Consider the following 18,874-nt stretch of genomic DNA (forward strand, 5'->3'; position numbering starts at 1 on the left):
AATTCCTGAATGGGGCGCTTATATGGGGCAGCCCTTGACGCCTGGACACTTGACTCCTTTGTCTATAAACCGGTCGATGGACATGTATTAGTTGCATTCGTCGCGTCCATTTTCTTTTCTTTTTGGCATACCTTTCTTCTTGAAGATCTTGCATGTTTGCAGCGATGTAAGAAGGGGGAAGGTAGTTATCCGTGGGGTGCGGGAGAATTTTCTCTTCCCCTTATTCAGTCAGCATTCTTTTCTTTGGCCGTGGTAGAAATCCGCCACACAGCTGGAGTCAAAAAGAGTTGCAAGCAGCAAGAACATGGAGTTTGAGCACTCTAAGGTGCATACTCATAGGAATGGAGCAGTTCCCGACCAGGAAGAATGAAGTACCAGTCCCAGCCCTGGTGGTCTTTTTGTTTTTTCTTCTTCTTTTTTCCTTGTTCTCATAGGGATGGGGTTGTTGTGGCAGTTAGCTAGTGCCTGGTACTGCCACCCGCGGCCTGTGATTGGCCTGACGCCCTCTTTTTTTTCCGCTCCACCACCGCCTCATCGCCAGAAACGAAGAACCTCCAACGTCGACTCTGCTTCTTCGCCCAAATCCGTCTCGATTTCCGCCCGCGTCCCAACCGCTCGACTTCATCTCCAGCGCCTTGTACACGAAGCTACGCCGCATATTACTTCCAGCAAACTTTTACCCTTACCGTTTGAACGTTCATTTTAACTGTTCTTCGCTTAGTACTCGCCGTCTGACAGCTCGTTTTTTTTTCTGCGCCAGTGGCAGTGATACTTATCCCCAAAATCCCAAATTCACCATTGCTGTCTGCACGTCTTCTGTAGGCGTCTGTGGATAATCATATCTCATAGCCACCTAGTGCATCATGCCTTCACCTCTTCCATCGAGTTTTGCCTCTGCGGCAGCTGGCAACGCCCATGATTCGTCTAGTTCAAGAAAAGAAGGAATTGGCGGTGGTGATTGGTAAAATATTCCCTTCTTCCTCTTCCTCTTCTTTTCTCCTTTCTTTTCGTTTTTGTTTTATATTTAGCCGTTACTCTGTTACTCTGTTTTGTCCTCTCATTTATGACAGTAGCTAGCATCCTTGAATTATCCGCCGTCTTGTAGGTGTCGTGTGATGGCAAGGGAGCTAAGTTGATGGCTTTAAATTTTGTTCTAGGTCTCGCACTCGTATGAACGGAGCAACTCAAACGTTCCGCCGTCCGTCCCTTGCAACCAACAATTCCCACACCCGAGAGAACGTCCAAACCACGTCTTCCGCATCTACCCCGACCGTTGCGGCCTATATTCCCCCTCATCTTAGTTCTAATTATCAGTCGGGCTCCCCGCGTACCAACGCCAATGACAGCAGGTATTCAAAGGACCAACTTTTAAGTCTCTACAAGAGTCAGCAGGACCAGGGGAGCTGGAGGAAACATATATCGGATTATTTTATGGCAGATTGGAACCCCAGTGATGAAATCCCTGTGTCTGTCAATGGCAGTTGGAATAAACGCGAGGATCTTAAAGAAAACAGCACCACTCGTCCCGAGGTTTGCTGGGATCACAGCGGACAGGTTCAGCCTTTGGCTTTGACTGAAATGAACGATGAAGAAAAAGACGTATGTTCTACCCTTGGGAACCGGGACCCCCGTTACAAATGCTGACTAGAGTTGGTTACTAGTTATTCTCTGGCTCTATCAACTCACCGCTGAAACCCCCTCCCCAAAGTGGATCAAAGGATGCCGCCGGTGCCAGCGGCAATCCTCCTCGTAAAGGGTCCGTTTCCCATTCCCAGTCCCATCTTGGATCCTTCAACACGTCATCCCCTGGATCTGCACGAACCGCCCCGCGACGTCGTGGGACCGGCGATTCATCAGCTAATCCCATGTCTCCCACGGCTACTTCTCGGTTTTTCCGCGATGAGACGAATGTGTCATCCCCGCCACCCTCTCTGCTCCGCCGAAAGACTGACTTCCGAGAAGCGGAACCGAAGTCGGATGAGAAGGATAAAGAAAATAATGGTCGTGATGCTGGTCTTGAATTAAGTTCTCCATTTGGGACCCTGAAGCGTAGTGCCACGGGGCCTGTCGGCTCAATTCCAGGCTCCTCTGTTTCCCCATGGCCATCCTCATCCCACAGCTCAGCATTTTCGCCAATGGGTGCTTTTGGCAGCTTTTCGTTGGGGCCGATAAGTAGTAATACTGGAACTAACGACAAGAAGCCTGGTTTCAGTGGCCTTCGGGGAGAAAGTCGGTTTAAGGGTCTGTTGTCTAAAGATAGCTCAGATGATGTTGGATCCAGCATGAAAGAAAAATCGTCCCTAGCTGCCCTGGAACGTCTCTCTGAAGTTGAGGATTCTAATCCTCCGCCACCACCACAACAGCAACAACCGTGGGGAGAAGCCATAAAAACTCGCCCAAATCGCAGTGAAACCAACCCCTTCGGTGATGAGCCGCGGAGTGGAAGCGCGGCGCTTGGTGGTCAAGACCTGGACGCTCCCACCGCTGCAACCTCTGCCTCCGGGATCGATCAGTTCGGACTTTCCTTCGGAATGACATCGAATGGCCCAAGCTTCCGAGATATCGTAGGCAATCAGCAAAGCCAACCACCCCAAGCTCCCAGTAATCATGTCCATGAGCCAATGAGCCCAACTAATACGAACCCTTACCAAAGCCCACATGGCGAGAGGGCAGATACTGACGACATCGATACGGACGGTTCTGATATCCAACATGCACACCTCCCTGGCCTGAGCGACATCCCTGAAGATCCTGGAATGGCCGGGTTTGGTTCTATTCGTCGAGGTGGGTCTGCGGTAGACCAGCCAGCGGGTGATCATAGTCAAACATCAAGCGTTGGTGCAGGTCGGGGCTTCCCCAGTCTGACTAGTCTGGGTGGCCTGTCATCTCTCGGATCTGCTGGAGGCTGGCCTACCAGTGCAGCTACTGGCACTCCCACGCGAGAACGATCTGGCTTTGTGTCCGGGTTTGGCGATCCTATTTTTGGATCAATGGCAGATTTACAATCCCCAAGCCTAGCGACTCTTGGAGGAGGGGGCTTTTTTGGGTCGCATACCAGCCTTTCCAGTGCGGGTCGCACAAGTAAAATGGGATCGCTATTTCCTCCAGCAATGCAAGACCAATTACGTGATGAACAAGCGCGCCCGGATTCCACTGGAATTGAAGGTTCAATGAAACATCAGGGTGAGAACGGGAATGTTTCCGGCAGCAGCCCATTTGACAGTGGTATTTCGAGGAGAGACAATGAACAAGCTACTCGCGCTGGAGGTATATTTTCTCCTCTTGGCGGCCTTGACCTTGGAAGGGAGGCTTTTCTATCCGGTGATAAACCTGTCCCGGGAACTCAGCCGATTTCGGTTGCAGCTTCTCATCCATCTGCGCCATCTGCCGCTGTACAAACCTCAATTCCAGCCGCCCAAGCCTCCGTGGAAGGCACCTCTCAACCCAGTCAGAGTCATTCTAGTGCGAGTTCGTCAAACACCCAGCTGCCGGCAACCCAACAGCGACAAATGGTGATGCCAGATCGCATGCGCTGGATCTACCGCGATCCCCAGGGTAACACCCAGGGACCGTGGTCTGGACTCGAGATGCATGATTGGTTCAAAGCAGGTTTCTTTACGGCGGAGCTCCAAGTGAAGAAGTTAGAGGATGCGGAGTACGAACCGCTTGCTCAACTTGTTCGACGTATAGGCAACTCTCGAGAACCGTTTCTTGTACCTCAGATTGGCGTTGCTCACGGGCCACCTTCCAATCAGCCTGGCACCTGGGGGTCATCGGCATCGCAATCTGGTGTCGCGCAGCCTCCGTTCCCGACCAGCTTTCCCAGCTTTGGCACAACACTAACCGCAGACCAGCAAAATGCGCTGGAAAGGAGAAAGCAAGAGGAACAGTATTTGATGGCAAGGCAGAAAGAACATCTGGCCCAGCAACAAGTCCTTATGAAACAGATGGCTATGCAAAATCCTTCTCATGCTGCCATGCATCCCCAGCTGCAACATCACTCAAGCGCTCACAGCCTCCAGAGCCAACCAAGTTTTGGCAGCATCACCTCACCAGGAGGGTACCACCCTTCACCAATCCAGGGGCCCATTCAGCCACCTCAAGCCGTACCTGGTTATTTCGAACCCAACATGCGACAAGCGAATGTGCCCAGTGTCCCTCAAATGCTTCAACAGGACATCATGGCTGGCCAAGAAGAGCTGCCAAGTTTGGTTGACCGCTTGAACATCAATCGCCCATCTCAGTTCCCTTTCAATAGTGGCCCTTCTTTCCGAGCAAGGCAGCAAGAAAATGTCGCGCAACCCCAGCAAATTGCTACCATGCTCCAAGACAGAGCTCGCTTACAGCAGGAACAGGAACAATTTGACAAAAATAAGGGCGATTCGATTTTTGACCAACAAGCTCGCGACGAACGTCTCCGGCAGTTTCATGCTTTAAGACGTCAGACAGATGATGACATTGTTAGAAGGACCGAGGGTCTTCCGACACATCCCCCGGCAATGCCAACTGGAGATGAATTTGAACGCCATGTTGATATTTCTAAACCTGCAATGCAACAACCTCCCAAACAGGAACACGTCCAGCAACGAGCGCCAGAACCCCTTTCTCTTTCTCAACAAGTGCGAAAAGCAGCATCTGCTCAACGACAGCAACAACAACAACAGCAACAGCAACAGCAGACACAGACTCCGACTGTGCAAGCTGAGTCTCCGTGGCCTAAAGCGGATAGTGGTATGCCGCAACCATTCCCACCACCGCCTCCATCGCAGTCTCCCCTCCCCGCTCCTGCTGCGCAACGTAATCGACAAAATGTTGCAGATACTCTAGCAGCAAGCTCTAGGTCGCAAAGCCAGACCCCAATTGAGAATCCATCCACATCGGTCGCTCCGTGGGCAAAGGAAACCATCGAGGCACCAAAAGGACCTTCTTTGAAGGAAATCCAAGAAGCCGAAGCTCGCAAGGCTGCCAAACTCGAAGAAGCTGCTGCAGCTGCGAGGCGTGCACTTGCAGAACAGGAACGGGCAAATCAACCTCCACCTCCAGCTCCAGGACTACCATCCACAGCAAACTGGGCGAGCAGCGGGTCTCCCGTCACACCCCCATCTGCTACGGGCTCAGTATGGTCGAAGCAGGCTGCAGGCGGAAAACCACAATCCGGCGTCCCCGCTTCCGCTCCTAAAAAGACCCTGGCGCAGATTCAAAAGGAAGAGGAGGCACGCAAGCAGCGTTTAGCTGTAGTAAACAATTCTCAAGCTGCTGCTGTAAACTCACCTGTCACTTCTGCGGGCAAACGTTATGCCGATCTGGCAAGTAAGGTTGCACCACCAACTGCACCCGCAGGAGCGTGGACAACAGTTGGTGCTGGTGGAAAGGCAAAGCCTCCACCCACCGCACCGGCTGGACCTAGGGCCATCCCTGTTGCCCCTGCGGCGGCGGCGAGACCTAGGCCGACAGTCCTCACAAGACCGTCTGCGTTGAGTTCTGCGCAGTCGGCGAATACGAATAGGCCCGTTGAAGAGCTTACGAAGTGGGCTAAGAACGCATTGGGTAAGGGATTGAATAGCTCTATCAACGGTACGTCTATTCAGCTCTATATATACCACCCTCGCTTTTTAAACTTGGATGTTCTCCACCTGGAATAGATATCATTTAGCAGACTAACAAATAGTAAAATATCTAGTGGATGATTTCGTCCAACAACTGCTCCTCCTGCCGCCTGAGACAGAAATAATATCCGACTCCGTCTACGCCAACTCACAAACTCTTGACGGCCGCCGTTTCGCTGAAGAATTCGTCCGTCGCCGCAAACTCGCGGACAAAGGCGTGGTTGATCCCGCGTCCCTGAATGCTGGGAGCAATGGGTTCGGCACCGTGCAGGACTCCAACGGCTCGGATGGCTGGAACGAGGTTGCCAAGAAGGGAGGCCAATCGGCTACCCATCGCGAGGACACGAGCAATGCGCAGTTCAAGGTTGTGGCCGTGAAGAAGAAGGGAAAGCGGTAGATTGATTTGGGCGTGTTGTGTAGCAGTAGTGTTTTATTTGACTGAGAAGTTTGTGGTGTGGTGTGGTGTGGGAAGGATAGCATAGCATAGCATAGGAGAAGAAGCATCTTACCATACATGAAGATCGATTTGGAAAGAAGTTGCTTGGGTTTTGCTGCAGCGTTGGGGTGCTATGTTTTTTTTATTTGCAAAGATATTTTCATGGGTGCTCTGTTCTCCTGATAACCCTTACGACCTTATGCATCTTTCCCTTCTAAGCTTCTTGAGCTATCATCAATTCTCATCGTTGGCCGCCTGGCGATAACTAATAAATCATTTCACATCTCGCAACTGGTTGTTACTAGCATTTTTGACACTTATGTAACTCTATCCCTTTTCCTTCTTTTTTTTTTCAAATATCTCCGCCAAAGCATCCCTTAACCATCTTCTTCACTCGCATGGACATGGCGTTTTTCCTGCAGTAAGTCGCACCGCCCTATTACGAATTGTTATGGCTCCCGTTGCCTTGTCTAAGCGGCCTCAGCAATTGCTTCGAGCTTTGTGGGGGATGATGGTGCTTGTGATGTACCTCCCCTGGTAGATACAGGAGGTAATTGATGGAGCAAGCGGTTGATGTAACTTACAAACTTTGTAATTTCAAACATTATTCTTGGTTGTGTGGTTAGGCCATCTATACCCGAGGAATCAATGATGATGATATCATCTACTAGTTGACAATAGGATATTCTCACCAGCAGCTACACTCAGTCAAGCTGGATATATATGAGTTGTTCTCATCTCATAGTTATTGGAATACCCTATATTGTACATCTGCACAACTCACCGGATTTTGCTAACTATCAATCCTCTCTCTGAGCATACCCAAGAAACCCCCACTTAAACCTCAGACCAAGCCAAGCTGGCAACTCTAAACATGTCCGTCTATACCCGCCGCCCTACGTAACGGAATTGATCGACCTCCATTGGCCGCTGAGCTTGTTCTCAAAATAACTTGTTAGATCTAGTCCTCTATCCCTCCAAGGACCATCACAAGATATCCACTAATTTCTTCTCGGCGGAGCTTGTGCTTCGAAGGGCGCGTGGGGATATCTGGGTTTGAATGTGTCACGGCCGTGCCGAAGGTATGATATTTAAACGCCAATCCACTCCCGGTTCAAACGAGACGAGATGGGCTGAAGAGGGTTTATAGCAACATCAATTGAGTCTAGCTATCTTGCTAAATAATATCTAGCAAGTGGGCGGAAAGGCATATAATACTGGTCGTTTCTGGTGAAATCGGTAAGACTCTACTCACTTCCCCGGTAGATGGGCATCGAGCTGCATAAACGCTGATATCATGTTCCTCAAGAGACTACCATTTCCACTCAGTCAGCAGGCCCCAATTGAGTGTGCAAGGAAAATCCCGATCAAGATAGCTATCCATAAGGGTGTATAATATATCTCTGAGCAGGTGAATACTTCGACATGGGATCCATCACGACTTCTGACAAATTGACCGATTTTGGGCATCCGATGCTCAAACATTTTCTACTCGATCCAAATTATAAAAATTTGAACCACGGTGAGTCAGAGCAGACTGGCAAATATTCCCTCCTGTTCCTGTCTCCTGTTATTCTTGCTGTTCTCTAGAGCTTCTCATGCCACTTCAAGCCATTACAACTTTGAGATCACTGGGGCTCCTTTGTGTAGACATTGACTGACAAAGCTATCAACCAGGATCATATGGAACTTTCCCCGCGGTTGTCCGGGATGAGGCCCGGAAATTCCAAGACGAGCTTGAGGCCAAACCAGACTTGTTCTTCCGTTACCTGCAAGCGAAATACGTCGATGTGGCCAGAAAGGAGCTGGCAAAGGTGCTCAACGCCCCCATGAACGAGATCGTTTTCACCAAAAATGCTACGACGGGAGTGAATATCGTCCTTCGAAACTTGCAATACGCACCAGGTGACGTTATCGTCTACTTTGATACCGTATACGCTGCGTGTGAGAAGACCATCGCATGGTTGATGGAATCCACACCTGTCCAAGCGCGCAAGGTCCCATATTCATTCCCTACCACCCACGAGGAGATCATGAAACGCTTTGCCGAGGTAGTTAAACAGCTGAGGAGTGAAGGCTTGAATGTTCGCGTGGCTCTTTTTGATACTATCGTTAGCAACCCTGGCGTTCGGTTCCCATTCGAGGAACTCGTGGCGGAGTGCCGGAAGGAGGGTATTTTGAGCTGCGTGGATGGTGCACATGGAGTCGGCCATATTCCTCTTGATTTGGGAAAGTTGGATGCAGATTTTTTCGTGAGCAATTGCCACAAGTATGTGCCGTCCTAGTTTATTCCCAGATTCTCCCCCCGCCACCCCACCTCCTGAGGCGGGTAGCTCAAGCTTGCCCACAATTGTGACGATCTCTTTTGAGAGGAAAATCCTAGTCGAAAAACCTATGTCTCCATTACCATATACAAACATGACTAACGCTGCCTACCAGATGGCTCTACGTACCCCGCGGTTGTGCAGTATTCCATGTCCCTATCCGCAACCAACACTTAATTCGCACAACGCTCCCCACCTCACACGGCTTTGTCCCTAAGAACCTGGACGTATCTCTCCCAATCCCAAAGCAAAAAGGCAAGTCTGACTTCGAGTTTCAATTTGAATTTGTTGCCACAAACGATGATTCGCCATACAACTGCATCCCAGCCGCTCTTAAATTTCGTGAAGAAGTTTGTGGCGGCGAGGAAAGGATCATGTCATATTGCCAGCAGTTAGCACATGAGGGCGGCAATATCGTGGCCGAAATACTCGGCACAGACGTGATGAGCGAGCCTGGCGTGGACCCTAAGGTGATAGGAGCAAGTAAGCTCCGGCAATGTGCCTTCGCCAATGTTCGTTTACCTCTTGCGGTTGATGATGGTAGTGGCAGACATGTTGAGAAGGATTCGCAGTATCCTGTTATCAAGGGCAGAGATGCAATGGCCGTTGCTAAATGGATACTCGAGAAGTTTTTGTGTGAATATGACGCTGCTGCTCCGATTTTCCCGCATGGCGGTTGGTTATGGACACGGCTGAGCGGGCAAACTTATCTGGAGCTGGAGGACTTTAGGTGGGCCGGGAATGCATTGAAGGAGCTGGTGGAGAGGGTTGGGAAAGGGGATGCCTATGCTGAATTGGGGATCACGGGTGTGACGGACGATCTAAATGCGATACGTTTGGACGGAACTGGAAAGTGAGATTCGGATGTTGCCATTTCGCAATTATAAAGAAACGTATGCAGATGATATCTGATGCATTTTCGTAATACCAAAGAAATTTTTGCTTCCATACATTGTTTTCCCGCTTCTACCATGATTCTTTATTGATGCCACTCTCGGATGAAGTGACATGGCTCATTGAAACCAACGTCAAACGCACGATAGATAACTTTCAACATACCATTTCCCCTCCGCCCGGAGACAACTTACAACTCGCGCCCGTCGTCACCACTAGCCCACCATCACCGCCACCACCTCCTCCTCCTTCCCTTTCCTTAACCTCCACTACCGTCTGAAAAAACTCCGTAACATCCACCGCCCCATCGATATGATAATTCCCACCGATAATGAAATGCGGCACCCCCTGAACGCCCCCATCCCTAATCTTCCTCGCCTCCTCCTCAATAATCTCCCGCACTCCACGCCCCGCCCCTTCCCCTGCCAACCACTCCCTAACCTCCCCCGCCTCCAGCCCCACCTCCACCGCAGCCCTCACAAGCGTATCAACACAACTGATATCCTCCTCCAGCTCCAACTGATACCGGAATAATATATCAGAAACCTTACCTTGCATCACAAGCCCCTTCTCCGCACCGGTGGTATGTAGAAGGACGTGCGCAAGCCTTGAGCTACCCATATACCCTCCGAACTTAAAATCGAGACCCAACGTCGCCCCAACGCGCCTTAGGCGCGTCTGCGCCGCCTCGGTCATCTTGGGCCCCATCTTCCGGAGCATCCGGTCTGGATATTATATTGTGTTGTGAATAATGAGGTAATTTTTCGTGCGCCGGGTGGGGGTTATTTGAGTGCATTGTTTATAAATGAAAGATATTTTAAGGGAGGACGGGGCGGCGGGAGCTGGCGGATATCTTACCGTGGATAATTATGCTCTCGCTGGGGGGTTCTTGGTCTATGAAGTAAGGCTTCCATGACAGTTGGAAGTCATCCTTGGAGCCCCCTGGGTATGTCTTTTGGTAAAGGGAAATGGCCTTTTGGAGGTCGCGGTAGCCGATGAAGCACTATTTTCTTTGCATATGAGTAGATAACCGAAAAGTTTGGTCCAGTGTTTTTTTGTGGAAGGGGGCCAGACAGCGTGCTCACCCAGGGACATATCGCGTCTGAAATGATATCGATTTTAATCACTGCCATTGCTTGGTCATGCGAGGAGAATACGAGCTATTCCCCGTGCTTCTCAGGGCTTTCTGGTAGTCTCTATGCTCTGTTCTTTGTGTCCTCTCTGCTACAATACTTCCCAGCTCATGGAGACAGAAGTCTGAATTGGGCTTAACGGCTTTATTGAACAAGAGACGATTTGATGGATGTGGAAGGTTAGTACTCGTTACTTCTATCCAGCTTGCGCGGCCCTCCTTATCTAAATAACTAGTTAGGGGTTGGTTAAGTGGAACTAGCGGACGATAGGGTGCCAACACCATTCTTGTATTATATTTATTTACTGAACAGCTCGGGACGCAGAGTTGACAACTAACTAGAAGACATTCATGGTTCATCATTGTCGCCCTTGAGTCCTAAGGCTTTTATTATGGTCCTTTTCATTAATTCTGCTCGGATATTCTTCCAGTCCTTCCTCTGCTGGGCGATTCCGAGGTTCCGCCATCTCTTCCATCCAGGCACAAACAACACCTGCCACTACATACCAGTCATAATCCCACTACTTCACGTTATCTGCTCCGGCTGCCCTTTTTTTTAATCTGCGACTGAGGTTCCCCAAACCCTCAGCTTCGCTGCCTCGCCAGCTATCCATTCACTACTACCCTTGGAAGCGAGAAGCTCTGTTGACGCGGCTATTCTCCAACGTTTCTTCTGCTGTATTTTATGGAACATAGATATCCCTTTTTTTTTTTATGAATTGAATTGATGGTATGATGATATAAAGGCTCAGATATAATATTCATTCATGCCAAATGTCAAACATCATTATTTCTTCACTTACAACACTCTCAGCAATGGCCAGAGCCATCCTCTGATCTGTGATATCTATCACATCGGCAGAAGCATCTCTGAGGTTCAGAAGCTTCTCAGTAAATGCAAATATCAGAGCAGAAATATCCACTGACAAGCGATAAATGATATATCTATCACTTCTGATAGAGCCCCAATGATCAATACCGATATGAGGTTGTGAAGTGACTCTCTATCTCAAACACTGAGCATCCAAAAAAAAAAAAAAAAAAAAGTTAACTGGAATCATTGATGCTCAGACAATTCACGAAGAATTGATGAGAATTCTCTTTTAAGAACTCGTGACGCTATTCAGATTGAGTTAAGTACTTGTGCAATTTCTTCATGGAATGGCTAAGTTTTCGCGCAAGGTCGGGTCCATTGGAACTATCCAGCGGGCACAGCGATGCTCTAATAGGTGTGGTCACGTGGCATTCTAGCGAGCATTCGGCATTGCCAGCATACAGCGTACGCAGTAGTGTTAGTTTATAGGCTTGATTTAGTAGTTTAGCCTGCCAGGCACACTCTCAAATGAAATGGAAGAACCCTCGCTTAACATTTCCGTGTCTCCGGGTCCTGGTAACAGTTTTTTTTTTGAGTAAATATGACTAGATCTTCTTAACATGGTGTCGACAGTTGGAAGGGAAGTGTATGCTAAAACATGCAATTCAAAGAAGGAATAATTTTACATCAAGGTTATATAATTGCTGCAATGTCGTCCAAGTTCAATAAGAAAATGACTATTACTGCTTGAAGGATGCAGGTAATCCTCCTCATTGCCCTTTATCATATTCTCACAGCGAGGTTGGTCACCGTTGGCTTTGTCAACAAACTGATGCATTATTGAGTATGAATGCCCTCTATAGCCCTTTTGCTTTCTATGTTTCAAAGTAGTTTTGAAACTGATTTATGTGACAAGGCACACAGTATGAGACGGATATAATCTGATATTATTCACAGTTTAGTGACACAGGAGACTGGATATATATATTCTGGGTGATGATGCAATTTTGAGATCATATAGTGAATCTGGTGAGGTGCTTGATTTTGCAAGATTTAACAGCACTCAGCTGCATTTTATTACCACTGGTTTTCAGAGGAGCATCGGGATCATTTATTGGATCTGGAAGAATGTTGACAATTCGTTGGTTGACGACCGGCAGATCTGGTATCCTCCTGATCACTTGAAATTTCATCCTTCCCAATTACCAAATGACAAGGAATCCCGGTCTACGGGGTCGTTCACCTGCACCGCCATTTCATGCGCTTTGTGAGCAAATGTGGTGTGATTCGCATGCTTTCTATCTGCTCCGGGCTTGTTCATATTGCTTTATGATCAATCGAGTGGGTGATCCCCATTGCGTTCTCGTTAGCCAAAGATAGTACGGCAGCCGTTCGTGACAAATGTGACAACTGGGTTTTTTTTGTGTTTTTCCACTTATAGACACTTATCAATAGAAATTTATATCAAGAGTTTGTCTACCGCAGAAATAGATCTTTTCATTTTAATTAACTTTAAAAAATATTTTGAAAAAAAACCAATATTTAATCCATAAATGTCATCAAAAAAGTAAAAAAGTGAAAGTTAAAAGTGAAAAACAAAAAGTGAACTAATTATAGTCATTGTCATATTTGATATACAACTGTCTATCACGATTAGATATCATTCATTCAAGCAGGTAAGTAGATAGATCAGTAGGTAGTCAGCTAGTAAGCGAGCATTGATAGATAGGTGGGTAGATAGATGGTGATGTTTATTCTCATAGAGATTGATTGAATATTGAGCAGACAGGTTTGTAGATAGGTAGGGAGGTAGATAGATAGCTAACTATCTAGCTAGCATTTGATATTCCATGAGCAATCGATCGGATATCATCATAAAAGTGGAGATTATTCAGTATAGATCAATTAGATGTCTATGAAATTCAATCAAGTTTTGTATGATTCGTAGAGATTGTAAAAAATCTCACTTCTCACAGATATCTTATCTCTATTTCTATCTCTATTTTTATCACCTATACAGTCAATAGAGTTAGTGAATCTTAATGATATAAAATAACTGCTTGTAAAGCTCATTTTCTTACAGTTTTACACAGTGTAGATATATAATCAACAAGCTCTATTTGTGAATATGATTAGCGTATGTACTGTACATAGTAACACGAGTATAAAGAACATCAACCCCATTTGACATATTTGCCACTCAAGGCTGCCGTGGATAGCCAAGGCAAGTAAGTACCAGCATGTATAGACAGAGCACGAAGATGTGGAAAAAATGTCCTTGCATACACGAGAGATATAAATAGGGATCTCAACATCAGCGCTCATACAAGCCCAGTTCTCACAGTGGAAGTTGTAAAGCCTTGATGTCTAGCTTGACAGTCAAGTTTAAGATCTTGTTTAGAGGGATAGCCATGCTTGTCAACCCGAGTTCGGAGGTTCGAATTATCCGTTGAATTCTCCATCAAAAGTGCCGCTTCCTTGATAACTGAGGTTTTATTATAATCTATGAGTGTATGAGGTTTGAAGTTGTATTCTTTTGATTGGTGTATCCTGTCCCAAAACGTGGTAAGTACGTTATCCGATCTTACAAAACGATTTTTCTATTAGTTAGTTAGTTAGATAAACATGAAGATATTATCTGATACTGTGCCAGTGTAATTATCAATCTCTCTACAGCGAACAATGCCCTCCGTGCGGCTATCTTTACTTCTTTTCGAACAAATCATGCGTTTATTGAGAGAGCGAGCATCTTTTCTGTTGTTGGCTACCCGTAAGCATCAAATACGACGAAGAATACTCAGCCACAGCCATCCGTTGTCGTGGACCAATCTGGCGGCTTTCCACAGCAGACATATTTCTTTTTGTTTGATACTTGTGAAGCTTGGAGTGCTCTCTTTGCCGCAATGATATCTCTGTCACCCACGATCCATCTTCCCTCGCCGAGCATAAAATGAATGGAATTGTCCTCAAAGCTTTGGCTTGCTCAAATCAATGTTGCAGGGACGGCTTTCCATGTCAATTAGAAGGCATAATATAAACCTGCACAGTTCCGTCTTAGGAAGATGTTCTTCTAGACATCCTCGTCAACCTTTTATGGCTACGAGCTAGAGTTTATCAATTGTCCTCCTTTTGCTCTCTTCATTTTCAACAGATGTGAAATGCCCAGCATGTTGGTGGGCAATGCGGTCAGCATCCTATTCCTCCTGGTTCTTTTCTGTAGCGCGCGTGTATTCGCCGCAAGCGAAGATCTCAACGTATATGGCGGATATGGCCCCGAAGTCCTCTGCGTTTTCCCAATGAGCGGACCATATAATCTCCTCCAACGCATACTCTTCTACCTTCTGCTGGTGTTTGCCGTCCTTTGTCGCCGTCAAAAATGGCTGGTCCTCGGTGCACTCGCCAGTGCGATGTCCTATAGCGGGGCCGCAGCGATTCACGGCTTCCTCCTGGCCAGCCCCGCGCAGAATGCAATAGATCTTGATATCTACGGAATTTTCGCTATAACTTCGTCCGGCGCCATGCTGGCTGCCCCTTTGCTGAATTGTTCATCGACTTTGATATATGCAGAGAGAAGGAAGCGATGGATCGTGATTCTGTGGGGACTTCTTTTGGTGGTTGGTGCGATATTCACTGCATCGTGCATACATGTAAATGGGGCGGGCTTCATCACCCCAAAGTGCATTCCACGCGCCGATGCAGCTTCATTCCATGGCTCACTATTCCCCAGCCCCAGTGCGGATTGTCTTTACGCATGTGGGCCCGAAACTCGACTTTTCCGCCCAAAGAATGACGTGGTGGCCTGGCCTAACTATATCAACCGTCCCAAGGATATCACCTCTATTTTCCTTCCAGCAACGATCATCTATATATTTAGCTGGATCGTCGTTGAGATACTATTCCGCACAGTGTGGAGGAATAAAAGTACGAATATCCAATTTACAACAGCGGCCTTCGTAGTCGGTCGAAGTAGGATAGGCAACCTTGTTCATAGTCGGCAGAATACCATCAACAAAGCCCCAGACGTGTCTGTGTCGATAAATCCGTTTTCACCGCTGCCTTCTCCATCGCAATCCTGGCTGCCCGGACCGCCACTGCCAAAAAGGCGACGATCTTGCTGGGCCGCATTGCTTAAAAACCTCCAGTTGTGCGTTATGCTTGCTCATTTCGCTGCCTTCGTCGTCAACGTCGTCATGTGCGAGTATCGGATGGTCCACCTCCCCAGCAACGAACAGCCAAAGGAAGTCGGCCAGTGGATGCCTTGGGTTAGTGTTGCGCTGGTTGTTTTTGCCCAGATGCTTAACCGATATATGAAACTACGCTGGGGAGGTATTAGGAGAAAACGATTGTCCCCCAGAGATGAAAAGCGGGCACTGGCGGTTGAACGATGGAGAGAGAGTCTTGTACTGGCGGCAGAGAGGATGGCAGACGAACGAATTGTGACCCCCCCAGATGAAGTTTTGAAAAGGGACAATATGCCTCCGGGTCTGAGGATGTTTAGGAGTGAAGCAACGAGTTCAACGAGGAGGAATAGTTTCTGAGTGACGCATTTCGTCCTTTCTCCTTTTTCTCCCCCGTTCCCCCCCCTTTTTTTTCTACCACCCCCCTTCTCTTTTCTCAACTCTCCTCCAGATAATTCCGAACGGCCCTCCCTACATCTGACATCCTATAGCTACGGATATTAGATCAACCCTTATTTAGCTTGCCAATGCAAAAATTGCAGTCCAGTGGGATATATCATGATTTGTAGTTGAAGTAACTTCCATAAACTTTACAGTGCCTCCCTTCCATCCCTGCTTTTGTTATAACCATCGGTTCGTGCGAAACTGGAACGCAGGTTCGTTCCCGTAACCACACAGGAACTAACTAACTTGTCATTTTCAACAAATATTGACCATTAACTTATAGACTTCTATCTTATGTTAGTTGGAGCGAGCAATCGCCTTATATTCATTCACATGGACTTCGCGTTTGGGCTGAGGCAAGCACAGTACATATCCATGGATACAGCACAAGCAACGTGCCACGGAACCATAAACCTTTCTTTTTTAACCTACTTTTTTTTTTCATAATAATGGCAAGAAATTTGCGACCTGGCAAAGGTATCCAGCTCCAGCTCCAACTCCAGCTCCAGCTCGACCGATACATTTGAACTTTGGTAAAAAGAGTAAATAAGTGTCGGGATCAGCAAACCTGAGTCACAAAAAGCCTTCATTCCTGAACTCGCCAAAGGACCATCTGTGCGCCAGTAATAGAACCGGAGAAAAAAAAATTGTTTTTTAATACCTCCCATACCAAACACTCATTTCCTCGAACTTGTCATCAAGAACACCGAAGCCAAACTCCGAACCACAAAACATATGAATGATTCCAGACTCCCATGGAATAAACAAATAAATGAATGATACGTCTGAAAAAATGGCGGAAAATAGTCAATCACCCCTGCATCGTCTGCCAGAAATAATTTGCGTAAAAAAACCGGGAGAATTTTGGATCGATATTAACAACGTGGACATCGCCCTTCTGGCTATTTCGAATAATTGCTTTTGTGTAATTGCCCGCTTCATCAGGCTCGACATCGATACCGAGGGAGCGGTAGATTTTGAGGCGCAGGCTAGCAGATCGGGCGCATGCCATTGATTAGTTTTATATCCTCTGGTGACCGGAAGTATGATACGTAAGGCCAAGGAGAAAAGAAATGGACATACATTGTTGAATCATCCAACTCCCTCTCCCTCCTCACTAACTCATCCCCCTCCAGCCCCTGCGCGTCCAACTCCGCCAACCGTGCCTTTAACATCTCCAGCTCACCCTCTAGCCGCTCACTATCGATCTCCAGCTCAGATGCGGCCTTCGCAATGCGAAACTTCTTCGTATCAAGCTCGACTATAGATGCAGCGTGGCGCGCCGGGTCGTGCGAGGAAACATTGTCCGCGTGTTGTGCGCTGAGTGTGTTGAGATTGCGGGTTAGTTTGCGGAGGGCGAGTTCTGCTTCGCGGGTGCGCAGGTCGCGGGATTGTTGGAGGGAGGAGAGCGAGTCAGTGATGCGGGTAAGGGCGAGTTTGTCGGGTTGTATGTTGAAGTTGCCGATTGTGTGGTGGATAAGCTGTGGGAGGGGTGGTTTTGTTCAGCAAGTAATTTCGGATTGACTTTAGATGGAAGTGTTAATGGATTGGTTCAGGAGGAACATACTGTTGCGGGATCTTCTTCGAGGAGCATATTTGCGGTGTGGACCGTGTTTGTAATTCAATCAATGCTGTCTTTTGAGAAACAGACGTAAATGCGCTGGTTGTGAAGCAGATGAAGGCAGGGTGTGGCGGGTGTTTGTTGACGGTTGGGCTGTTGCGGGAGTAACTGCCACATGACTTTGCTGCCAAAACTCCACAGCGCCATCTTGCCAAACACAAGCATAACCAGGCCACAGCTCTTTGGATACCTCGACTCGTTGTCGACATATCTTTGTAACATACAGCGAAGGACGAGTCCGTATCATAACAACCCTATGGGTTCGAATCTTCCATGTATGTCTTGCTCTGCTCCTCGTCTCAAGTTGTTGTTTGCTAAACGATTTATCTCAAATCTAGATGCGGCGGATGCTGAGAGGTCAGTGCTATAATCTAGGCCCGCCCCTCCATAATCGACATCGGTTCTTATGAAAGGAGTCCTTCCAGTTGTGGAAAATTTCCGTCGTTTGTTGTTGAAGAAGGCAAATAACTGATATCTCTATACCATCCCGCAGCCCGCTGAAACCCGCTGAACTCCAAGTTCTGCGAGCCCAATACGAAAAGGAAGGGGAATATGTCGGCGTGCAGACCAAATTCAATTATGCTTGGGTATATAAAACATCCCTCCACCTTATTCTATTCATCGATTATTATTCCCTCCCGCGGATCCGCCCTCCAATTCTATTGCACCCACTCATCGAAAAGAATACAACCAACTAAACATTTTAACCTTCCTCCCCAAAACTTCCCTTGCAGGGCCTCATAAAATCCAACACGCGCCAAGAACAACAAGAGGGTGTCCGACTGCTGTCCGAAATATTCAAATCGGCCCGCGAACGACGACGCGAATGCCTCTACTATCTCGCACTCGGCAACTACAAGCTAGGCAACTATGGTGAGGCGCGCAGATACAACGACCTCCTTCTCGACCATGAGCCGGGGAATCTACAGGCGGCCAGTTTGCGGACGCTGATTGACGAGAAGGTTGCGAAGGAAGGGTTGGTTGGTGTTGCGATCTTGGGAGGCGTGGCACTTGCGGCTGGGGTGGTTGGAGGGCTTATTATGAAGGGTGCGAGGAGGCGGTGAGGACAGTAGATGGGGTTTTACGAAGTCAAGATGATGAAGAAAGATGTCGCGCGGGGTTCTTTATGATGAAAGGTGCTAGGTTACGTGGTTTTCCCCTTTGTCGTATTTTGGTTGGGTGGGTGGGGAAAAGGCTACGTGCTGATATGGTATCCCAAACAGGATGAGGCAGCTTTTCGAGAGGTCCTTAGAAAAGGGGTATGGTGCTTCCGGTGGCTCTTATTGTCTCCTGTTGACCTGCTGTTACTCCCATCTGGTTTTCACGCCCCGGCTTGGTTTTCTCTCCACTTAAACGTATTCTGCTTCTCTTTCATGTTTTTTTTTTTTTTTTTTTTTTTTTTTTTTTTTACAGTGCTGTGCTTTT

At 47.7% G+C, this 18,874-nt stretch overlaps 7 protein-coding genes across 7 annotated transcripts; 4 read left to right on the plus strand and 3 right to left on the minus strand.

Annotated features, from left to right (window-relative positions):
• Nucleotides 1-18: 18 nt before the first annotated feature.
• HCBG_06130 (uncharacterized protein) lies at nt 19-658 on the minus strand (the record flags this gene model as incomplete). The annotated part of the gene is made up of 4 exons (XM_045433179.1): nt 19-62; nt 132-211; nt 334-427; nt 553-658. The coding sequence occupies 4 exons, from the start codon at nt 656-658 to the stop codon at nt 19-21; spliced, it is 324 nt and encodes a 107-aa protein (XP_045286347.1).
• Nucleotides 659-863: 205 nt separating this feature from the next.
• Nucleotides 864-6,140, plus strand: HCBG_06131 (GYF domain-containing protein; the record flags this gene model as incomplete). The annotated part of the gene is made up of 4 exons (XM_045433180.1): nt 864-961; nt 1,158-1,599; nt 1,662-5,574; nt 5,681-6,140. 4 exons carry the CDS (start codon nt 864-866, stop codon nt 6,001-6,003), a joined length of 4,776 nt encoding a protein of 1,591 aa, XP_045286348.1.
• A 776-nt stretch (nt 6,141-6,916) lies between these two features.
• Nucleotides 6,917-9,116, plus strand: HCBG_06132 (uncharacterized protein; the record flags this gene model as incomplete). The annotated part of the gene is made up of 6 exons (XM_045433181.1): nt 6,917-6,942; nt 7,235-7,281; nt 7,454-7,564; nt 7,720-8,311; nt 8,482-9,041; nt 9,097-9,116. The coding sequence occupies 6 exons, from the start codon at nt 6,917-6,919 to the stop codon at nt 9,114-9,116; spliced, it is 1,356 nt and encodes a 451-aa protein (XP_045286349.1).
• A 300-nt stretch (nt 9,117-9,416) lies between these two features.
• Nucleotides 9,417-10,906, minus strand: HCBG_06133 (uncharacterized protein; the record flags this gene model as incomplete). Its single annotated transcript, XM_045433182.1, has 4 exons — nt 9,417-9,985; nt 10,119-10,263; nt 10,588-10,616; nt 10,900-10,906. 4 exons carry the CDS (start codon nt 10,904-10,906, stop codon nt 9,417-9,419), a joined length of 750 nt encoding a protein of 249 aa, XP_045286350.1.
• Nucleotides 10,907-14,364: 3,458 nt separating this feature from the next.
• HCBG_06134 (uncharacterized protein) lies at nt 14,365-15,744 on the plus strand (the record flags this gene model as incomplete). Its single annotated transcript, XM_045433183.1, has 1 exon — nt 14,365-15,744. The coding sequence occupies one exon, from the start codon at nt 14,365-14,367 to the stop codon at nt 15,742-15,744; it is 1,380 nt and encodes a 459-aa protein (XP_045286351.1).
• An 895-nt stretch (nt 15,745-16,639) lies between these two features.
• HCBG_06135 (uncharacterized protein) lies at nt 16,640-17,422 on the minus strand (the record flags this gene model as incomplete). Its single annotated transcript, XM_045433184.1, has 3 exons — nt 16,640-16,817; nt 16,912-17,309; nt 17,396-17,422. 3 exons carry the CDS (start codon nt 17,420-17,422, stop codon nt 16,640-16,642), a joined length of 603 nt encoding a protein of 200 aa, XP_045286352.1.
• A 283-nt stretch (nt 17,423-17,705) lies between these two features.
• HCBG_06136 (mitochondria fission 1 protein) lies at nt 17,706-18,825 on the plus strand (the record flags this gene model as incomplete). The annotated part of the gene is made up of 4 exons (XM_045433185.1): nt 17,706-17,724; nt 17,788-17,806; nt 17,943-18,036; nt 18,184-18,825. The coding sequence occupies 4 exons, from the start codon at nt 17,706-17,708 to the stop codon at nt 18,511-18,513; spliced, it is 462 nt and encodes a 153-aa protein (XP_045286353.1).
• Between the last annotated feature and the right edge of the window lie 49 nt (nt 18,826-18,874).

The sequence above is a fragment of the Histoplasma capsulatum genome (genome assembly GCF_000150115.1).
Source record: "Histoplasma capsulatum G186AR genomic scaffold supercont2.8, whole genome shotgun sequence".
NCBI lineage: Eukaryota > Fungi > Ascomycota > Eurotiomycetes > Onygenales > Ajellomycetaceae > Histoplasma > Histoplasma capsulatum.